A 22,939-nucleotide genomic window follows, 5' to 3' on the forward strand; every position below is an offset into this window, starting at 1 on the left:
GAGGATGAGAAAGAATACATAGGGGGTCAATTGAAAGGGTTGATTGTCAATGTCAGAATAAAGTATGAAGAGTTTTTACGGGAAATATAGAATTAGTGAGATAAATTCTGTTGAGTTTGAATTAGTTATAAGGTGTTTGTACAATGTTAGGCCGAATGTATCTGCTTTTGTGATCAGTAATCAGGAAGATCTCCATTTTTTCTTAACTGGTGACGATGCGTCTTAAGTGGCCCTTTTAGTATCGAAATTACCAGTAGTAGTCCATAAACCTAAGAGTACAATACTGTCATATCCAGTTCAAAATGTTCAACATTTGCATCCAAACTTGAGTTTATTTCTGAATACAATATGGTTTCCAATGAGGTGTGATCATTAAGTTTGTTAAATAATAATGGATGTCCATTAGATTTGGGAGACAATACAGATGGGTTATTGAATATGGAATACATGGACCTATCTGAAGATGCCGTTAACGATGAGTTTGTATTTGAAGTGGACATGTCAGTGGAATATGATGTGGACGTTAATGTGGCAGATATATATGTCCGAGGCGGTTTTAATGTTGATCATGTGGTAGAGTCAATGATGAATGTAGAATCAAGGGTTGACAAAGGACCTTTTGGTGATAGTAACCCGACAATTGACGATGAGCATTGTGCAGATTCAGTAGGAAGTGGTGAACACTATGCCAGCCGTAACAAGAGGAAGCGTATCGAAAAATTAATGGCGAGCACCATAGTCGTCTCATCCGAGTTTACTATAGAAGATGTCCAGGTTAGTAATATATTTAAGCAAAAAATATTTGGCTAAGAAACTATCTATCTTTGCCATTAGGAAGAACTCCCAATATCATGTCGATACATCTATTAAGAAGTTATATATTTTAAGATGAGTAGAATCGATTTGTCAATGGAAGATCAGGGCCATTAGAATGAATGAAACACTCTGAAATGTTCAAAATTAGTAAATATGTTAACGCCCACACATGCCCGAAGATTTAAGAAAATATGATCATAAACAAGCTAAGAGTTAGGTTATAATTGAACTGATTAAGTCTAAATACCAGGATGTTAATCGTGGTTATAAATCGAATGAAATTATTCAAGACTTTTGCAAGGAGTATGAGCTGGAATGCGAGCCAGGGAAGCTGTGTTGTCCTTAATGAGAGGGTCCCCTAGAGAGTCATTTCGTTTGTTACCATAGTATGGGGAAATGTTGAAGATTGTCAATCCTAGGAATCATTATGAGTTGGAGATTGATCCTTGTGGGCATTTTAAATACTTTTATATGGCACTTGGGGCTGCAATAAGAGATATTCTGAATTGCATTAGGCCAGTTATTGTTGTTGATATTGCACACATGAAAGGGAAGTATAAGGGCATTATATATAGCGGTTTCAATTGATGCTAATAAACAAAAATACCTAGTTACTTTCGGTTTGGGGATAAAGAAAACGATGATTCATGGATGTGGTTCAAGAGAAAGTTGCAATAAACTATTGGTGTAGTTAATGGGCTTGTGTTCGTATCCGATCGACACAAAAGCATTGTGAAGTCCATTGCTACAGTTTTTCCTGACACATTCCGCACATTGTGTATCCATCATTTGAGCCTGAACCTGACAACGAAGTTCAACAATGATAATGTGTGTTCAAACTTCATGTTAGCAGCTAAGGCATGTTGGGAGTCTATATTTCGATACCATTAGAACATGTTGGCTCCCTACAACAGTGTTAAAAAATATCCTACCGATGTCGGGTTGTCAAGTGGGCCTGGGTATACCAAGGAATAATGAGGTACGATCAATTGACCATAAATGTTACAGAGTGTATCAATGTGGTATTGAAGGATGCTCGATTCCTTCCGGTGACTGCACTGTTGGATCATATTAGAAGTTTTCACTAGGAATGGTTTTCCAAGCGCAGGACATTAGCTTCAATGCGAAAATCTGTTTTGTCAGTCCATGGAGAAAAACTTTTGAAATTTGCAGATATCAATTCTAGAACATTTATTGTGCGACTAATCGATCATCACGAGTTTGATATTGTAGACGGTCATCTAAACCCTCGTGTTAACTTGAATGAGAAGACTTGCATATGTGACGAGTTTGATTACTATGAGATCGAAGACTTGCATATGTGACGAGTTTGATTACTATGAGATCGAAGACTTGCATATGTGACGAGTTTGATTACTATGAGATCGAAGACTTGCATATGTGACGAGTTTGATTACTATGAGATCCCCTGTTCACATGCACTTGCCGCTTGTCGGGTTAGGAGTATTGATCCATATATTTTATGCTCAAGTGTATACACAATTACAAACTGGTTGGCTAATTATGCAAAGCCTATATTCCCTATCTGTCATAAATTAGAGTGGAAAACTTCAATCAAGTTTGTTGATAAAGTAGTCTTACCTCCTAGGGTCGTTGGAATAATTGGTCATCATCCAACTGTGCGAATCCCATTAAACGTTGAAATACAGAAGCAAATTCACAAGTGTACTCAATGTCGCAACGTTGGGCACAATCGAAAGACATGTCGAGCTTAGATTGTAGAGAAAAATTAGAGTAATTTTTCTTGTTATTTTTCGTTTGGACTATGTAAACTTTTATATTCAAATACGTTTGGACTATGAATGGCTAGAGTCATTTACTTATGTATGTGATGTGCATTCTTTTTGTTCACTCTCGGTAAATTTCGAGCCACATTAATCCCAAGAATGAAAACAAAAGGTAAATCTCGGGGCATCTCAAGCCAATTGCTCAAGAGATTTACAAACAGAATGTACTAAGGTTGGACTCTCAAGCTGCACTCGGGACAATGAGAACCCCGAGAATGAAAACAAAAGACAAATGTCAGGGCATCTCGGGCCAACTTCCCCCGAGATTTACAAACAGAATGTTATAAATGTTATGTTCAACAATAGAAGGTTGAAATGATAATTGAATACTATGTTAAAATACTAAATATGTGGATATTTGTCTTTTAAGAATCACGTTATATTGATAATGAACGTACTTACAATAATTACAAAAGGGCTCTATTGGCCCATAATTGTATAGTCAGCTGACGACGAAAAAAGATCCTACCTAGGTGTATCTTAAGGTCCCGGGCAAACTCGCCCGAGATTACGGCACTGGAGAAGGTCTGTCATTTGCCCAAGACCCACCTATTGAGAATCCACCTGCTGAGGATCCACTTGTTGAGGATCCACTGGTTGATGATCCACCTATTGAGGACCCAGATGTAGGGGACACAATTGCCAAGTACATTGTTCGTGTTGAGGATAGATACACTTAGGCAGGATCCTTTTTCGTCATTTGACTATACAATTATGAGTCAATGGAGCCTTTTTGTAATTGTTGTAAGTGAGTTCATTATCAATATAATGTGATTCTTAAAAGACAAATGTCCACATGTTTGCTATTTAACATAACATTCAATTTTCAGTTATCATTTCAACCATTTGTTGTTTAACATACCATTTATAACATTCTGTTTGTAAATCTCGGAGGAAGTTGGTCTTAGATGTCCCAAGATTTACTTTCTATTTTCATTCTCAAGGTCTTTATTGTCCAGAATGCAGTCTGAGAGTTCAACCTTAGCACGTTCTATTTATAAATCTCGGAGGCAATTGGCCTAAGATGCCCTGAGATTTACTTTCTGTTTTCATTCTCGAGGTCCTTATAGTCCTGAGTGCAGCTAGAAAGGTCAACCTTAGCACATTCTGTTTATAAATCTCGGGAGGCAGTTGGCCCAAAATGCCCCAAGATTTACCTCATGTTTTCATTCTCAGGGTTAATGTGGTTCGAGATTTACCGAGAGTGAACAAAAAGAATGCATACCACATATATAAATAAATGACACTAACCATTTATAGTCCAAAAGTATCTAAATCTAATGGACATACATTATTATTCAATGACTTAATGATCGCACCTCACTGGAGACCGTACTGTATTCATGAATAAACTCAAGTTCGGATGCAAATGTTGGAACATTTTGAACTGGATATGATGGTATCGTACTCCTAGGTTTATGGATTACTACTGGTAACGTCAATACTAAAAGGGTCAATTCAGATACATCGTCACCAATTAAGAAAAAAAATGATCTTCTTGATTACCGATCACAAAGACAGACACATTCGACCTAACATTGTAAAAGTACCTTATAACTAATTCAAACCCAACAGAATTTATTCCATTAATTCTATATATTTCCCGCAAAAACTCCTCATACTTTATTCTGACGTTGACAATCAACCATTTCAACTTATCCCTTATGTATTCTTTCTCATCCTCCTTCCATTCACCCTCAAAACAAATAAATATATGAGGCATCCCTGAAAAAAATCATAATATGTTCAACAAACTTAATAAATTCAGTCAAAATCTCAAGGATATTGCATAATCTTGGTGCAATTATATAAATATCGCACCCGAGATTTCAAACCCTAGGCTAAATCTCGATGGAACTATACTCAATCACGGTCAAGATTATTGAATTTCCACTGGGAATGCATAAACAGGCAAAAAAAAAAAAAAAATTGAATTATTATAATAATTATGTTATTTTTATATTACTGAGAGCATATTCGTAAATTTTCTTTCCCATAAATTGAATTTGATATTCAAAAGTTAAAACAATTAATACAATCTCAAGTCCGATCTCATCCGAGAAGGTCCAAGAAAAACCAATTTTACGAAATTTCAGAAAGGGTGCTATTTTTTAAATGTGAAAATCAAAGGGATTATTTTGGACAATTTCCTAATAATCCACTCCACCAATTTCTAGTTGATGCTCCAAACGACCTCTTATGTTCCAAGTATCTCTTCAATATTATTATTCCTTGCACTTAAAAGAAGTTTCCTACATATGTGAAAATTATGTATTTTTAAAAACAGTGTCTAAAGTTTAATTTAATTTCCTAGTAAAAATTTAAGATTTTTAATTAATATAATTATTAATTTGAAGTTTTAAACTATATAGCTTTTGAGTATAAATTCATAAGAAAAATATCTTTTTGGTCCCTAAATCTTGGACATGGTTTCCATTTAATTTCCTTGATGGAGGCATAGAGAGGAGGGGAAAGATATTTTAGGCTTCGTTAATGACAATTAAAATATTGAATCTACTTGGACCGACACTAAGGATATCTTCGTAAATTTTGATAATTTCCCATAATTTCATTTAACTAATTTGTCCACTAGTCTAATTAGTGGTCAACAAGCCATTGAAATCAACGACTTTTATGGACTAAATGATTAAAGCCTAAATGGATGGTAATTAGCTTTCTTGAACGAGACCCAATTAGAACAAGAATGATACGAAAAGGCTAGCTAGCCTTCCTAAATAAATAATAATACCAAATCCAAATGGATGTTTTCGGATATGCCTTATGAAGATTTTTAGAGGCCTTAGCCTTAATCATCTTCCATTTGGGCTTTTGCAAGGACAACCCTCCAATTATGAAGATTTTTCAAATCATGCCCAATTAGAACTTCCAAATCAAGGGCATACCTACAATCCAATCTTCTATATGACTCATCATTATTCTGATTTTAGAAGATTGGGGCCTCCAAAAGAATAATATCTAACACCATTTTCATCTCATCATGGAATATAGACAAATGAATATCAAATCAAGAAGTAAAAGATATTATTTGCTATTCGGGAAAAAGAAAAGAAGATATAATTTGTTTTTAGACTTTAGGACTTCTGTTGCTATAATTCTATACTGAATACATGTAGTTTCATTGATATTTTATATAATGTATGCAACCATTTCTTTTCAATTGCTTATTTAGAAAAAGGAATATTTAAATTTGAAAGGCTATTCCACTTGTGAGGGTCTAACAATGGTCTGAAAAGCAACGCAGACAATTTGTTCATTATTAACCCTTACTTTTAAATGTTCAATTATAGTTCCTTCACTTTTAATAAATCTTAATTTAGTCCCTCAAAACTAATTTTCTTTGAAATTGACTAAATAATAATAATAATTTTTATGCAAGAAAATATAATGTGATTATGTTTTCAAAATATAGAGTGAAAATGCTAATAAATAAAAAAATAAAAAAAAAAAATCAACAATAAACATACAATATGTACTAAATTTAAGATTTTAAGTTCATAAATTAAAATCGAACATTTGAAATTTCAAAGATTAAATTTTACAAGCTTAAAAGTACAATGACCAAAACGACCTATAAGAGAAGTATTTTGATGGTTTTTATATTATTTTCTGCCAAATATTTAAAAATAAAGAGGGTGCTTGGTCAAATTTTAAATAAACCTTCATTTGTCAACTTGTATTTATATTACGAAGAAAATTGAGATACATGAAAATATGTTCCCCTGTTTAATGTGTGTTGATGATGTCTTTACTAAAGATTGATGTTCTTTATTTTATTTTTTGCCTAGTCATCTAAGAATTGAGGAAACTTAGGTAGATGATATATAGTTTTAGCAAGCCTGAGGTGGAATTACGAATTAGCAGTAGCCTAAAGCTTTAAATTTTGAATCTCATGTTTATATTGTAGAAATGAATAAGTTAAGAGAAATTAAAGGCTGATTGAATGACTTTTTAAAAAACACAAGGAATTTGTTGCCATCAAATTGAATGCCACACATCAATTTTATGCTTACTCCTTACACTGTAGATTCAAGAGTTCACAACTTCCTAGAATTCATAACTCCACTTCTTATCTCAAACATCCCCTAAAAGTGTGAACCGTGAGGAGTGAGTTTCATAATTCTAAGTTTATATAGTATAGGATAAACAAACTCCTAGCATGAAAAGTGGATTTAAAAAACCTTCCATTATATAAATATACAGAATTAGGTAAAGCCATGAGACGAAACCAAGAAAGTTGGTAATTAGGTATTCAATTCAAATACCTCAAGCTATGCCATCAAAAAGTTAAAATTAAATTTAAATAAGCGTAAATGAAAGGAAATGTGTACCTTTGCTGTGAAAAGAGTCTTCATATTATTGGTTGTACTTCTACTAAAATATCTAATGAACATCCCAATCAGTAGTATAGGTTTAAGTATCTTCACTGTTTCTACATATTCAACAAATCAGAAGCGGAAAGAACTGTCGGTTAAGTTAGATATTCCAGAAGATATGAGGATGAGACTAATGACTATAGAGATATTGGATAGCAAAATCACGGGTACATATTTTTTTTTTTCTAATTTTCTATGCTGTTATTATTAAGGAATTGAATAATGACAGCATAATTTTGAAAGTCCTCAAAAGTAACCGCACATCCATGTACTCAAGCACAATAAAAAGGGACTGTTTTAATCGAAATGTGTACTTGGCACTGAAGGTAGTGGGATTTTTAGTCATGAGGGAATGGAGCCAATCGCCAACCAATATGGCCAGCCAGCACAAACATCTAATCAACTTTTTCATAGAAAAAATAAATTAAAAAAAACAAAGAAACATACTTTCTCATCATCATGACTCAATTGCAACTGCTTTTCAATGTTTTTTTAAAATAAAAACGAGACTTTTCATTGAAGTAATGAAATGAGTCTTAATACTCAAAATACAAGATAGAAATCAAAACAAAAGACCAACAAATATGAAGCTTGCAAAAACATAACTTGAGCATGAAACTAATCCAGAAAAACTAACTAGAAGATGAAGATAAAAATGCATTTCAAGTTAAACTAATTTCGTTGATAGAGTAATATGCAAAGTGTTTGAAACCGAGCACCATGAAGAAACTTTGACACAAGCAATTTTATATTGGTCAAATCAAAGGAGTGGCTTGTCATGAAATATACATTGAACATTTGAGTGAGTCAAGTGCATATTTAACTTGAGAGTTGAGTCACTACCACAGGACTGATGTTTTTTTCTCTCGGACGACAAAACAGTGGGTGGAATAGATAAGAAATGCAACGCTTTTAAAAATTGACGAAAAAAGCACGATTTTGGTCGACAGTTTGTTTTAACTGTTGTAAAAGCACATCTTCAGATACCATTTATAAGATTTATCCATACTATTGTCTGTAGGAATTCTGAAAGCATTAATTGGTATGTGCTAAAAAATATATTACCTGCCGTCTTGAATTGTACTCATTTGATGTTGAAGTCCACTGATAGGAAAGGTTACCCTATTTTGATATATCATATTCAATCAGGCAATCAGTTAGGAAGGATGTTTAGAACAAATAATACTATCAACAAAATGGCATCCAAATCTTATAATGACAATTAGCAGATAAGGTCTGAGACAAACTATCCAGAAGGTCTGACCGAACATGACAGTGACCACAAGAAAGTTTTACTCCAACTACTGAATCTCCGGACATGACAAACTATATGTATGTCGTAGTCATAGATATGACATGAATTTAAAAATGTGAACCATAAATGCTTGGTTCAAATGAGAACGTAAGGAAGACCTAACAATAAAAATACATGAATTGGTTTTTTCAGAACAATGAAAAATCTGATATGAACAAATTTCACAAGTCACTATCTAACTTTTCTAGCTAGTCGTCCATGTTCTTCATGTATTCTTTTGAAAGTTTAGTCTCCATGATCAATTTCTGTTCTTTTACCAAAGAATAGCCAGCTTCAAGCAATGCCTCCAGTGTTTGCTGTTCAACCAAATACAAAAGTCACTCCATGTCTACCTAACACTTCAAGTTCACATATATAGATATGAAAGTAGTGAATGACATACTTCACTTGACTATAACAAATAATAAAGAAAAGAGCATAAAAGACCTTTCCACTAAAGTAGCGAGTTCTGTGCCTTTTCAACTTTTTGTAAATCCAGACAGTATACTGCCTGACCGTGTGTGGTTGCTCTAGAAGAGGGAAAAAACTCATTGTATCGGCATTGTGGAACAAATTTCAGAGGATGAATATACATATATACTTCCTAAAAATTCCATAGGCGAAGATATGTATGAGGAATGCAACTGGTCATTACCAAAGATTCCAGGATAAAAAGTCGAAGCAATGGCATACACATCTTAGGAATGAATAAGAACAAGTTTATTATAGTAATGATACCTTACCGTAAGTTGAAGATTATTAATGATCACGGAGGTCAACCGAAGTTATAAAATAGCTGTGAATTATCATGCTAGACTCGTTTAGAGAGCTTTATATCTCCACTTCAATGTGATATTAAGTTTTATCTATTTTATCATACTGAGTGATAAAGAAACATTTGGTAATTTTGTAAATTAGCATGCTATTCTATAGAGTATATTTTCATTTTGAATTCATCAACATTTTGTATTCATAAAAGAAAGAATATAGTACCCATGTATTTGTTCATAAATCAGTCGACTTACTAATGCTTGATCAACATCTAGCAATCATTAGACAAGCAGAACAGAACCAAATAAGCATGAATTTTAAAATGTTGAAGATTGACCACCTCTGGTGGTACGAATGTAGGAAGCTTTTCATTCTTCCTTCTCTTAAGCAGCTTTTCTCCTAGCTTTTCCACTCCGCCAATATCATCAACCCACTGAAACAAAAAGGGAGTTTGACATAAAGATATTAAATTATTCTACTTTTCTAATGGATGGAATCGTCCCTAAAATCTTCATTCCATAAATGATTTGAAAGAAACATTAATATTATTAAGCCCTTATATATTCCAATGAAAATGTTATATACCTTAGATATGGCTGCATCATATGTCCGTGATCTTAGAGCTCCATAAAAATCCAAAGCTGATTAAAAAAAATAAAAATAAAAAAAATAATTTCTAAATGTAAGATAATGATGATGCATTCACAACTTTGCTTTGCAATGTTTTATAGACAGCGTATGTGATGGATATTTTTTTTTAATTGATAAAATGAAAAGAGTCTAATGCTTAAAGATACAATTACCTTCAAGAGAATAGAGAAATTGCAAAAAAACAAAAGGAGGAAAAAACGACTAATAGGATAAAAAGAGGAGAATACATCAATAAGCAATCTCTTAAAACCTAATAAACCAACTCCAAAAAGGAAAGCAATGCTAGAGAGCACATAAACTAAAAAGCCAAAGCCGATAGCAGTCCAATGAGCCGATAATGTGAGAAGACCAATAAGGCCGAAAGTGCGAGAATCAAATCACAAAACAAACCAGCTTCTAAACTATCGCTTCTAAGAATACATCTACTAGAAGAAAAACGCAACTTTGGACAAACAATAAGGCTTAGGCTCATAACCACGAAAAAAAAAAAAAAACTTCAATTCCTGGACAAAATCACCAAGCTATGATTTAACTGAAGGAGAATGAGGAGGAATTGATTCCATCTGAAAACCACACTTTTCAATTAAAACAAAGAACTTGGCAGGAATTTTGGGAGACAATTTTGCTTGAATATTTTCATCATTCTCAAACAAAGTATCAGAACCATCTACAAAGAAAACCTCTAGAGTTTCCTCAACAAAATCATCTTTTGCTAGAGAATCGAAAATATCCTCACTGCTCAATCATCTTGTGTATGTGATGGATATTAAAGTGTCAGAGACAGGAAAGTGTTATCTGTATACATTAAACATACATCTGTTGGCTATTTACATTAGTGATGAAACAGAAATATTACATATAAATATTGAATTCACAAGATATGACTAGATGAATGTATGTTAAGAATTTTCATGTTCATTGTCCAAAAACTCTCAGAAAATACACAAAAGGAAAGAAGAGACTAGAGAGCAAGATTAACCATAATATTACTTCAAGTTCAGTGCATTGGAATTTATAATCGATCCTTCACTAAGCATCAAGGAGTTGCTCTCCAAAACTTATCGATTCTATCAACCAAAATTTGCAACTTTGAAAACTACAGGAAAAAAGTTGCTTACCTTGGTTAGGAAATATGTTTACGATGTCAGCGACCTGAGCCCTTGATATCCCATCTTTCTCATACATTCTATGGACAATATTCACGATGTCTTCACGGTTAGGCTGCCTGTTGCCAGATAATGTTTCAGAAGAGAGTGGCTTAGCTATAATGCTATTTATGACTTCAAAAACAAAATAAAATAAGAGGGAGAGTATAACAAGTATAAGTATAGAAGCTTATATATTTGAATCCAACTCTGATTTTATATCTAAATCTGGAGAAACTAGTACAATTTATTAAAACATCTTTAGGGAGTCAACATCATAACAATCCTCCAACAATTAATTTCATACCAGTAGAATTTCTCCATCCTGCCATCACGAATTAAGGGAGCATAAATAGTTGAAAAATCATTTCCTGTAAGGATGATTGGAATTCTGTTCAAAATATCTGCTTCTCGCCAATCTTGTCCGACACTAACTCTGGTAGGATTGTCAGCTAGATTCATCAGAGTACCAGAGACAATTTGATTGTTGACTGTCACCTGTGTACTCCCTATATAAGAACAAAATAAGAGTATATTTATTATATATGATTGAATGAGTATTTTGATGCATAATCCAATAAAGTTCTACTCCGTCAATTTGTATTAGCTTCAAAAGAGGTAAGAGAGGATGCATTCACGCCATTGTTATTCTTATTCTTTATAATTCAATGTCTAAGAAAATAGAATCTTACCAAATCTACCAATGCCAGCATCAATATCATTGATCATCAAACAACTCAATTTCCCCTGCAATGGTAGAAAATTCGCTAAGTCATACATGGATTATTTCTGAATGCATTAAAATAATTAAAAATAATTATACTAAAAAAATTAAGAAATACCCATACATAAGGAATTGCATTCTCAAAACCAATTCTGCTTGAAATAAACTTTTGGGCAGCCCTGATTGGAAACATGACCAACTGGAGACAGAGTTGTTCAGGGTGCACCTAAGTGGTAAATAAGTACACTTCATGGCCTACGGTGCAATACATGTATGTCTTATTATGATTTTTATTTATTAAGCATCTTTTATATAATCTTCAACTAATTATGAACCATTTTGCACTTTGCATTTGCACCTTATGTCATATTACATTAAAAAAAATGACCCAGAGAAACCATACATTATGAACAGGAAAATTCATTAACGTCTAAAAGAATTGAAATTATCTTTCAAAAATGCAAGTATAAGACCAAAATGATAAGTGAAGTGATGAGTGACTTTTGACACTTCAAACGAACAAGCTGCAGCATGAAAATCAATCAATAAATAAGAGAAGCTTAAAATGAAAAATGATCGTATTCAAAGTTCACAATGTTATATTATCAACCATATTGTAAAAGGGGCAGTCTCTCCTAAATATATTTCCCTTTTGCAAGTTTTCCTGTTGCCGAGGACATTAAATAATAGCAGCCTCATCCAAAGCTACTTTCTAGACCTTCGACACGTTAGATTGAATGAAAATTAAAATTAAAAAAAAAATGAAGAAGAAGATCAAGAAGAGAAGGGATGCTTTATGGATAAACATGGAATGTTGTGCAAATAAAACTGCACGAAGCAACATTTAGCCCAAGACATACATATATGTAGAATGTAAGTGGTAAAGCTTCTAACTTGATTCTGGACCACTTGAGATGCAGTTCTATAGCGTTCACGTATCAATTTTCCCGGCTCACCTGTTGATGAAAGTCACTATTTAATTAGTCTTCCAATTTCCACCCCAACATCAGAGTACAGAAGCTATAGACTTGTCCATACATAGAACCAAATTTCTCGCTCAAGAAAATAGCAAGCGAACTTGCAACGAAAAGCCTACATGAGTTTGACCTATTCACACGTGTTTTAGTCAAAGAAAGACTACAATTATTGAGAAAATATTAATCAGCCAAAATCTACATGTTTGTCAGCTAATTTACAAAATAATATCTAGATTATATTAAGCTAATAAAAGAATATGTATTGCTTTCACCTTTCAAATTTCTCATTCCTAAGCTTGTTGGGAGAGGGTATGAGAAATCTATTCAACTTGAATCATTAATCCAATATCAAGTTAAGACTCAGAAATTAAAATAAGTCATCCAGTTCCCTATCTTACCAGCTCTTTCTGATTCCAACTCTCCAGCAGACATTATAACGGGTTCCACTCCCATGGCCTGGAATATAAGTTCAGTCTGAAATGACTTTCCTTGACCCTTTCCTCCCCAAACACCTGTAATACAAATTGCTTATATTTCCAACTGTGCACTCATCATTTTATGGAAAAATGTGGAAGTGATTTCATCCAGTCAAAAAGATAAATCATAAACCTTTTAAAAGAAGTTTTTAGCACTATCATGAAGTTGTGCATGTCTAGATTGATAAGACACTGATTCCATTTCAAAACAGGAAAATGATATAACCCAAATATATTGAGATATAGAGAGTAATCAAACTACAAGATAAGGCAAGTTATTGGAGGTACTTAGATCCTCCCAATCTTGAGATCACTCTCAAGTCTTAATTCATTCACCGAAATATTATCTATCTTCTCCATTTCCCTCCGCCTCTATTTATAAGCAACAAGTATAACAAACTCCCTAGCTAATTACTAATATACCCTTAATACTCTAATAAAATCCTAATGCCATTCCTATCAAACTGATGAAATTTCAATGCAATGGAGCAGACTTCCATTGGCACAAAATTGATGGAACTTTTCTAGGTTATGCTTTTATTATCATGTTCTATAAACTTGACAATCAAAGATTTTGTATAGAAACCAGTAAATTAAATGAATGCATACCTAAGATAAGCGGGACTTTGACATTGAGAAGGTGAACCATGAAGTTCTTCACAATGTGGCATACTGCATCAATAACAGAGACCATGTTAAAGTGTGCTAAGTTCAAGCCTGCTATTTGTACAACTCATTTCATGAAAGATGGTGGTCTTCCTGCAAAGCTCTTTCATTTTAAATTCCTAAAGAGAAAAACAATACCATCGTATCTTCATGCTGCGTTTCTCTTCCCAAAGAGAAAAGAACGTCAATTACATATTTGTAGCAAATAGTATGAAAATACGACTAATCCAACAATGAGGATTTTTGTTGACCAAAGGCAAGTAAATTGTCATAGAAGATGTAGTCGATCATAAGTGCTTAAAAGGAACTTTTTTCAGAAAACACGCGCAAAAATTAAGATCTGGATTCATCGACTCATCATTCGTTCAACTGTTGTTCTTCAGGTCATACAGATTATACAACATCAAATACTAATAGTAATGATGTGAATAGAAGTGTTAAGGACTGCAGGCTTTGGGGAACACACTATCAGGAAGCCTACATAAACATATTGATGAGCGTCTAAAGAACCAAAAACAACCATGAGTTTTAACAATGATATGGTCTACACACAAAGATGCGCATTGAACAAACAGTAAATACATAAATCGCTTGAAAATGATAATGCCAGTTTGAATGGTTTTATCTAAATAATATGTCTGGCTTAAATATGATCTTACACCTTGTAGCAATTCAATTACTTCTTCAAACGTAATTCATCACATGCCGTTTATCAACACCAAGTTTAAAGGAACTTACCAACTTTATCCTGTCAAAAGAAAAAAAACAATAGAAACAAGTGTAAAAAGACAGTTATTAAGAAATGATCGTTCTCAAATAATAACACAAACAGCATAAACATAAATACAAGGGAAAATTGTAAAATGCTGATTGCTTCAGTCATATGACATCCAGACCATAAACCTGTGGCGGAAACTTCCACATTTCTAATCGCAATGTACTACTAAAACCATCCTGGGCTCATTGTGATTTCAAGTACAGGAATTAAGTATTTCAATTTAAGAAGCACAACTTCGTTACAGTTTCAGAAAATATTGATTCAACTGAACAATAGCGGAGAAGAAGAATCGAAGTAGAATGGATATAATTATCATGAAAACAGGAACAATGTAATACTCTCCTTGACGATTACAAAAAATGCAGCAACTTGACTAAGGTGGAAACGTCCACATTTCTACTCGAATTGTACTATTAATAAGGCTCATCTTGATTCCAAATACAGGAATTAAATATTTCAAAATCAAGAGCACTAGTTCGGACGAAAGTGCACTTTTATATCAATTCAACAGAACAGTAACGAAGAAGGAAAAAAAATAAACTAAAAAACAAACCAAGGCGGAGAGTAGAACGGATAAAATTACCATGAAAACAGGAGCAATGTAATAGTCTCCTTGAAGATGCCCGAATGATCTCGTGACCTTCTGGCGATAATCAAACACAATGTCCGCTGCAGAACAAAATTAAACTCAGCAAAACATCAACAAAACTGAAAGCATAACCTAAGAAATGAGAAAAGATAAAATAGTGACAAATCGGATACTTACAGTCTTTGCCAAGGAAGTTTCCGGCGAAGAGATCATCGATGACGCCAGCTCTAGCTCCGACGGCGATGTTCATGTTATCTGCCTCGTTGCCAAGCCTATAAAGATAGTCCTTGCCCTCAGAGTCCTTGGCTTCCCAGGTAGACTGTTCCGACAGCCTCTTCGGCCTATTCGACGGCTCACTGCCGTCGCCGCCACCACTGCCGACTTCGCCGGAGACATCGTTGGAAGATCGAATGGAGAAGGAACGAAATCGAGGTTTTCGCGCGAGAATTGAACTTTCGTACTGGAAGACTGAGGGAAGGGAGAGGCCGGATATCGAGAATGCCATTTTTGGTAGGCGGAATTCCGCATTTTCGGATTTAAATGTGATTATTTATTATTATTATTATTATTATTTTGTCCTTTCCTTTTCGTTGGATCAATATATGGATTCGGTTTATGTGGTTTTAACCGTTTTGTTGAGGCGGGGGGTCTGTTTGGACATGGGATTTCATTAAACGCTACTGGAATAGCAAACAAACGCCTCCTTGGATTTTAATTAGGAAATTTGTATTGAATAATATAAATGGGAAAAAAAATCTGATTATATATACCACATTTTTAATATTTGCTATTATAGCAAACATTGACCAGTAAACCTTTCCTTTTTTTTGGAATTTCAAATTTACCCCCTCTTTCCCTTTATTAACTTTCATTTTTCACGTTCATGAACTCCTTTGAACATTGCCGTTCGTGACCTTCTTCTTCTTTCACAGTGAAATATCTATCGTCTCCATGAAATCAGATCAATGAAGCTTCGTGATACTTTTTTCTTTCCTTTTTTCCGTTCTTTCCTTTTTCTTTCACGGTGAAATATCGATGAATCAGTCTCCATGAAATCCCATTCGTGAAGCTCCGTGATACTTCGATCAATTCCAATTCGTGAAGCTCCGACTGCAATTCCAATGTATTACCTCCAATAGTTAAACGTCTGACTGGACGACCACATAAACAAAGAATATTATCAATTGGTGAAAAGAAAAGGAGCTCGAAGTGCAGTCGATGTCATCGTCGTGGCCATAATTGTAGGACATGCAAATTTCCACCTATTGTTTTATATGAGAAGCTTGATTTTGTAATTGATGTTTGTAATGAAGAAACTTGTTTTGTAATTGATGTTTGTCATCAATTTAATCAATGATAGTGAGACAGCCGATGTTTTTTCACCAATTTGTCAATTAGATTGTAGTTGTTGCTTGTTGTCATCAATTTAACCATTAGATAGTGAGACATTTGGTTACTGATGTTTGTCATAAATATATTAGAGACCTTGTTACTAATGTTTTGTAGTGGAATAGACTTTGTTATTGATATATCCATTCTTAGTCAATATGATGCTTCACAATATGATGCTTTTATTTATGAAGCTCTTCGTTTCCTTTAGCCACAGCAATTGAAAGAAATGATAATCAAGCTATATTGTAATAGCTTTCTGTCAGCAATTAATACAATGAAGTGATGATTCTATCACTGACAGTAGATAAAATATTTTTGTAGAAAGTCCATCAATGATAGATTCTATCACTGATAGAATCGCCAACTAAATGCTACACGATCATATAGCATTACTGATACCATACTATCAATGATAGAAGCTGTGCAGCTTGTGTTTAAACAAGTTTGTAGAAGGAAGTTCTTAAAAAGAGCTCTGGATTGTGAGTTATGAATTTTTTAATGTTTGTACCAGGGAATTGGTGCATAAGCTGACAGCTGCTTGTAAAGAACAAGCAAGCAGTTCATCGTGGAGAATTATAGTGGGATTTTGTAAGGAGGATATCGCTCTCGGGGGAAATCTCGTTAGGAATTGAGAGTGAGTATCGCTAAGAATTTCAAAGGAAAAGCTTGGTATCGCTCTAGAGGGTATCGCTGGTGTCGCTCTCAGGGGAAATCTCGCTAGGAATTGAGGTGAGTATTGCTAAGAATTTCACATAAAAAGCTTAGTATCGCTCTAGAGGGTATCGCTGTGTGTCGCTCTCGGGGGAAATCTCGCTAGGAATTGAGGTGAGTATCGCTAAGAATTTCACAGGAAAGCCTTGGTATTGCTCTTAGAGGGTATCGCTGTGTCGCTCTAAAGGTATCGCTGATGTTGCTCTCGGGGGAAATTTCGCTAGGAATTGAGGTGAGTATCACTAAGAATTTCACAGGAAAAGCTTGGTATCGCTTTAGAGGTATCGCTCGGTGTCGCTCTAGAGGGTATCACTAGTGTCGCTCTAGAGGATCTCGCTAGTGTCGCTTATGGGATCTGTTATTCTCAGTAAATGCCAATGTCTTGGTTGCATGCATGTTATTTATGTAATATTTGTAGAACCTTAAGGGAGTTTGCTGTTTGTATATATTACTAGTGTTTTAACAGGTTGGTATTTAGATTTAAAAGTCTTGGGGGGGGTGCTGGCAGGAGGGTAGTAACTACCACGGTCATATCCTTTTCCAGAATAAAAAGGGTAATCTGGGAGGTGTGACACTATACGATCGTCTACCCAATGCTAGACGATCACCTACTAAATGCTACACGATCGCTGAGCTCGGCTTAAACAATTGCTTAACTCTGCTACACGATCGCTTAGCTCTGCTACACGATCACTGAGTAACAAAATACTATACGAAGTTGCAACTATATCAATCACATTTATGAATTAGTCACATTTATACTATACGATCGTCCTCTTTTCCCTCCAACCAAAAAATCTCTAAAATAAATTGAAAGTTGCAACTATATCAATTACATTTATGAAGGATTCATATTGATTCAATATAACTATCATTGATCTTGTAAAATAACAATGTAATTTCCAAAATCATAACAATTGTATATTGTCAAAATAATTTCCAAACTATTGTCAAACAGAAGTCTATTGTTAATCAAAGTTGTGATATTTTGAGATCAAAGCTTGGAGCGTCGTCATTCCACCTTGGAGACTCTGCCTTTCTTAGCTTTTTGACTTGGGAGACACCTTGTAAGACACATTTTGGAAAGACCTTCTTTTTGTCTCTTCTTTTTGCTTTTCTTATGCTGTTTCTCTCAAAATTTTCTTGAGTTATTTTGCTTGTCTTTTTGGTCTCTTGTTGTCCTCTATATTTTCGATGACAACCTTTTGGTCGATATTTTTTTGGACTCTTTTTAGACGTCTTTCAATCACTTTGAAATCATGGAATCAAATAATAACATGACATCAATGTGCATTTCAATATATAATCAAGTTAAATAAAGCTTCCTATTATTGCAACATGAACTTAACTACTACTAATAAAGACAAACTGTGATCAAATGAATAAACGCGTGTTATCAAACTGATATGTTTCATTCAATGATTTCACGAAATATCATCTGATAGCATGCTAATGTTATACATTTAAGATCAATATAATCTAATCAATCATATACTTACTAATTCTTGTACTCTCCGTCATGTCTTCTTATAGAAATACTCTTTTCTACCCTGAAGAAGGATTTAGCCATCTGAATGAGTAGCCACTCAGCTCTAGTCTGATAGTTCTGTTGTAGTAGATATATCAAAAATCCATCAACATACACTATCAATGACTGGATCAACATATTATTCCTAAGAGTATCAGTGATAACTTCTTATCTCTAGAACAACACATGGTGGTAATCTACATTACATTCATGTATCATTGATAAGTCAACTAATAGTAATGTAATAGAATAACGGTTCCTATGTAATAAACAAATCATCAAATCACAGTACAGGGAACTTTTAAATTAGCATCAATGATAGCATCCATCAGTGATAGTTTGTTGATAGATAAATCCATCAACAAACTATCAATGAACTGTCAACATATTCCCTAAAGCATCAGTGATAACTTCTATCCTAAAAAAAAATACATGGAACCATTACATTCATATCATTGATAGCAATAATAGTGATAGATACTTTTCCTATGAATAAACAATCATCAAATCACAGTACAGGGAACTAAATTAGCCTCAATGATAGCATCTATCAGTGATAGTTTGTTAATAGACAAATCCATCAACAAACTATCAATGAACTGTCAACATATTCCCTAAAGTATCAATGATAACTTCAGTTAAACAACAATAAATAAATAAATTAGCATCATATTCACTGAAACATTAGCAAATCACAACGAAACACAGTACTAATCTTCACATAATTAGCAATCAAACACAGTCAATAATAAACTATCTACATATTCCTCGAAAAACTAGCAAATTACAATCAACATTACAAATAATCTTCACATAATCAACATTTTGATGACTACGTTGTGATGACTACAATATGACCAAAATGCATAATAAAATGAAACACCTAAAAAAGCTGGAGAATGCATGTAGCCCTAATTTGAAATAACTATTTATCTTTTTATATAAACTGTCAATGGAAGAAGAACGAAGCCCTACGTTTTCAAATTCTTGTTATCAGTGATGAAGAGATGAACAAAGGAAAAAAAAGAAACGAAGAAATGAAGAAGAACAGCGTACCTTTTGAAGTTTGGAGCGAAATCGATGGGGAAGAAGACGGCATTGTTAGAGCAGAAGAAGACGGTACTGTCGAAATCAAAAGGTTGAATCAAAAGGAGACGGCACTGTCGGAGCTCGAAAGGGTTGGAAGTGTTTTTCGCATTTTTCGGAAGAAGATGAAAGGTCGAAATGAAATTTATAATTAATAAAATAGTCCTTTACAATGTGGCCAAACGGTTTTATATGGGCCCATGTCCATTTTAGTCTTTTCTTTTTTCTGGGCTAAATCTTTAATATAAAAAATCTATATTTGCAAATACTTTTATCTTACTACATAAACTCTAATATTTATTGTAAAATAAATATTCATGCAACTTCCCCTTTTAATTATTAAATATTGCCAAAAAATTCTCCCTTAAATCTCACTAAATTAAAGATGTTTTTCTTCATGCTACTAAAGTTTCCTCGACAACCTAATATTTTTGTGGATATTTCTACTTTTTCGTAAATTCAACATCAACATGAGAGATGATTTGACATTTTCATTATTTATGTAGAAAAAACCATGAAAGATAATAAAATAAGCAACAAAATATCACTAATGTAAATATTTTATAAATAAAAAACATGTTAACTTTGTTAAAAATTCTAAAATACTTATTTACTGATTTAAATATATTTTTTGTTTTTTTGTTTTTAATATTTTTCTTGAAATATTCACCGACATCAATATTTTCATCGATATTGATATTTTAAACTTGGGATAGTCGCATAAATGTCAAATTGATTTGTTAAAATTAGGCCCGTAGTCCATGTGTTTATGATTTTGCAAAAATTGCAAAATCCTTAAGCCCAGTCCAATTGAAATACCTGGATGACCAAAATGTCTCTTACATTTAAAAATGTGTGATTGCATCTGATTGTCATTTGTTTACCATCTGTCTGTCATTTGATTACCATTGATATCGATTATTACTTGATTGTTGTTTGATTATTGTCTGATTGCTATTCGATATTGATTGTTATCAAATTGCTATCTTATACTCATTTAGTATTTGATTATTGTTTCATTGTTATTTGATATTAATTGTTATCTAATTATCAAAGATATCGACTGTTATCTGATGGTTGTCTGATCACTCTAATATTGGTAGTAAATGATATTGAGGATTATCTGATTACTATATGACATTAATTGCTAATAATACCGATTCTATTTGATTGTTGTCTAATTAATTTTTTATACTAATTGCCAATTATACCTAATTGCTATCTGATATTAATTATTAGTGATGCCAATTGTTGTATGATTGTTGTTGTTGGGATTGGTGTCCTAAAACTCTTGTAATCTCGTAGTTTGTAAACTTTGTATAAACATATTGTTGTTAATAAAATAAGTGTTATTTTATAAGCATGTACTCAATCCAATAAACTAAGATCTGAGGTTATTTCATGTAATTGAAACAAGTATGTAGAGACATACAAGTGGATATTGTTTAAATAATAACCTAAACGGTCTGTAGTAGATGGATAAGGTTGGGTACCTTATTCGGGTGACACTACGATACGACCCACTTTATAGGTGTTACAAGTGTTGTAAAGTGCTACAAATGATATGATCCTGATCATTCATGTGGAGACATATGAGCGGGGATATCCTATACAAAGAGTTTGTATAAGATTGGACCACGAAATGATTAGTTTTCTTATATAACACCGTTAATAATAGAGACTTACATTTCACTAGGATGATCATACGTGACATGACCTGAATCCTGAGTGAGTTCTAAACTTCTGCTCATAAAGGCGGTCCTTTGATTTGTATGGGTGAGAATGGCCGAATTTCCAACTCAACAAGCATACCATTTTGGGGATTCGTCTAACTGGGGAGTTGGGAACACAACTACACGAGATGAAATTTACTCATTCTCGATGCAGGGCAAGTAGATAAATTGCTCCTTTAAGGGCAGATTCCGGGGCTTGAACATAGTAGCCACACCCTCTCCTGGCCCGAGAGGGACTTGGTCATAGTTGGACTATGATTTATTGTTTATTAGAGGGACCAGTGGTACTTAAGGAGTTAAATGTAACTACAGGGGCAAAACGATAATTTTGGTCTAGTTGTACTTATGAGCAATTTGTGAAGGGTCATCGCACTGTTGATTGGTTATATCCAATGGACACAAAAATTTATCTGTAGTGCGAAGAGTGCAACTGTCAATCTTTAGTAGAATGACCGAAAGTTAACGGTGAAGGAACTCTTATACAAGAGTACTTATGAGTGGAAGCGAATCTTTCCAATTCATTGTGACAGAATTTCCACATATACATTCAGACATACGGATATGCATTAACAACACTAAATTACTAGCATGCTTGAAGGATGAATAAACAAGAGACCGTGAGAACATACCAGTTAAAGACTTTCTTCACTTGAGATCTCGCTCTCTTCGCAAACGAACTCCTTTCGCTAGAACGTCAAGCAATCGTTCAGCAACTCTCCCGTCGTCTACCACGAATAGATTTACACGAACACCAGGAAACGGAGACGACATCACCACTCGGAGCCCTCAGTGTTATTGGAGTGAGAATCCAAAGGGTGGGCTTTGTTCGAATTTGGTAGAGGTGCGGAGGTAAGGCAATCATGTACAAAAGATTAAGCAAATGAGAGAAGTGAAAGACTATTGTAGAGTCGGGTGCTTGATCGTTTAGGCAAGGTACACGATCGTTAGTAAAAGCTAGGCGATCGTCTATACGATTGTTTAGACCAGCTCAGGCGTTAAGCAATCATCTAAGAAATGGTAAGTGATCGTTTACATAATGCATGCGCGGGTGTGCGATTGTTTAGTAAACGTGATGCTCTATCGTTTAGGCTCTCAAATACTATGCAATCGATTGCTAATAACACCGTGAGCACAAAATGCATCTTTTTGCAAAATGAAAACCATTTTCATTTTATTCTTCAGTTACGAAAAACTGAACTGAATTTCCCACTAATGCATGAATTCAAAGAAAACGTCGGGTAATTATCTCATACCGTCCAATTAATAAAATAATAAATATAATTATATTATATTCATAACCTATAGTTTGATATCATATATCAATCGTAGTGTTTTCTCCTCTACTTGATATAAATCACATGATCCGATGAATGTGAGAGCTCGAGATGGGCATGAATATT

General features: G+C 33.8%; 1 protein-coding gene across 2 annotated transcripts; it reads right to left on the reverse strand.

Moving 5' to 3' along the window:
• Positions 1–8,204: 8,204 nt before the first annotated feature.
• LOC120087335 (ribulose bisphosphate carboxylase/oxygenase activase, chloroplastic) lies at positions 8,205–15,625 on the reverse strand. 2 transcript variants are annotated; one of them, XM_039044321.1, is made up of 13 exons: positions 15,267–15,625; positions 15,084–15,169; positions 14,461–14,470; positions 13,666–13,728; positions 12,979–13,092; positions 12,498–12,559; positions 11,572–11,626; positions 11,187–11,388; positions 10,853–10,959; positions 9,669–9,724; positions 9,424–9,516; positions 8,760–8,842; positions 8,498–8,629 (listed from the first exon to the last, which is right to left on the reverse strand). In XM_039044321.1, the coding sequence occupies exons 1-12, from the start codon at positions 15,592–15,594 to the stop codon at positions 8,792–8,794; spliced, it is 1,227 nt and encodes a 408-aa protein (XP_038900249.1). In that variant the 5' UTR covers positions 15,595–15,625; the 3' UTR covers positions 8,498–8,629; positions 8,760–8,791. The 2 variants fall into 2 exon arrangements, with proteins under 2 accessions (XP_038900248.1, XP_038900249.1); XM_039044320.1 differs by lacking the exon at positions 8,760–8,842 and having other exon boundaries at positions 8,205–8,629.
• Positions 15,626–22,939: the final 7,314 nt, after the last annotated feature.

This window comes from Benincasa hispida, chromosome 9, assembly GCF_009727055.1.
Source record: "Benincasa hispida cultivar B227 chromosome 9, ASM972705v1, whole genome shotgun sequence".
In the NCBI taxonomy this organism is placed as follows: domain Eukaryota; kingdom Viridiplantae; phylum Streptophyta; class Magnoliopsida; order Cucurbitales; family Cucurbitaceae; genus Benincasa; species Benincasa hispida.

Excerpts from the sequence above, each read along its gene's own strand:
- LOC120087335 (XM_039044320.1), bottom strand. The coding sequence starts at position 15,594 with ATGGCATTCTCGATATCCGGCCTCTCCCTTCCCTCAGTCTTCCAGTAC. Across the intron at positions 15,170-15,266 it reads AAACTTCCTTGGCAAAGACT|CGGACATTGTGTTTGATTAT; the intron begins GTAAGTATCCGA and ends TTTGTTCTGCAG. Across the intron at positions 11,627-12,497 it reads CTCAAGTGGTCCAGAATCAA|GGGAAATTGAGTTGTTTGAT; the intron begins GTTAGAAGCTTT and ends CTACCATTGCAG.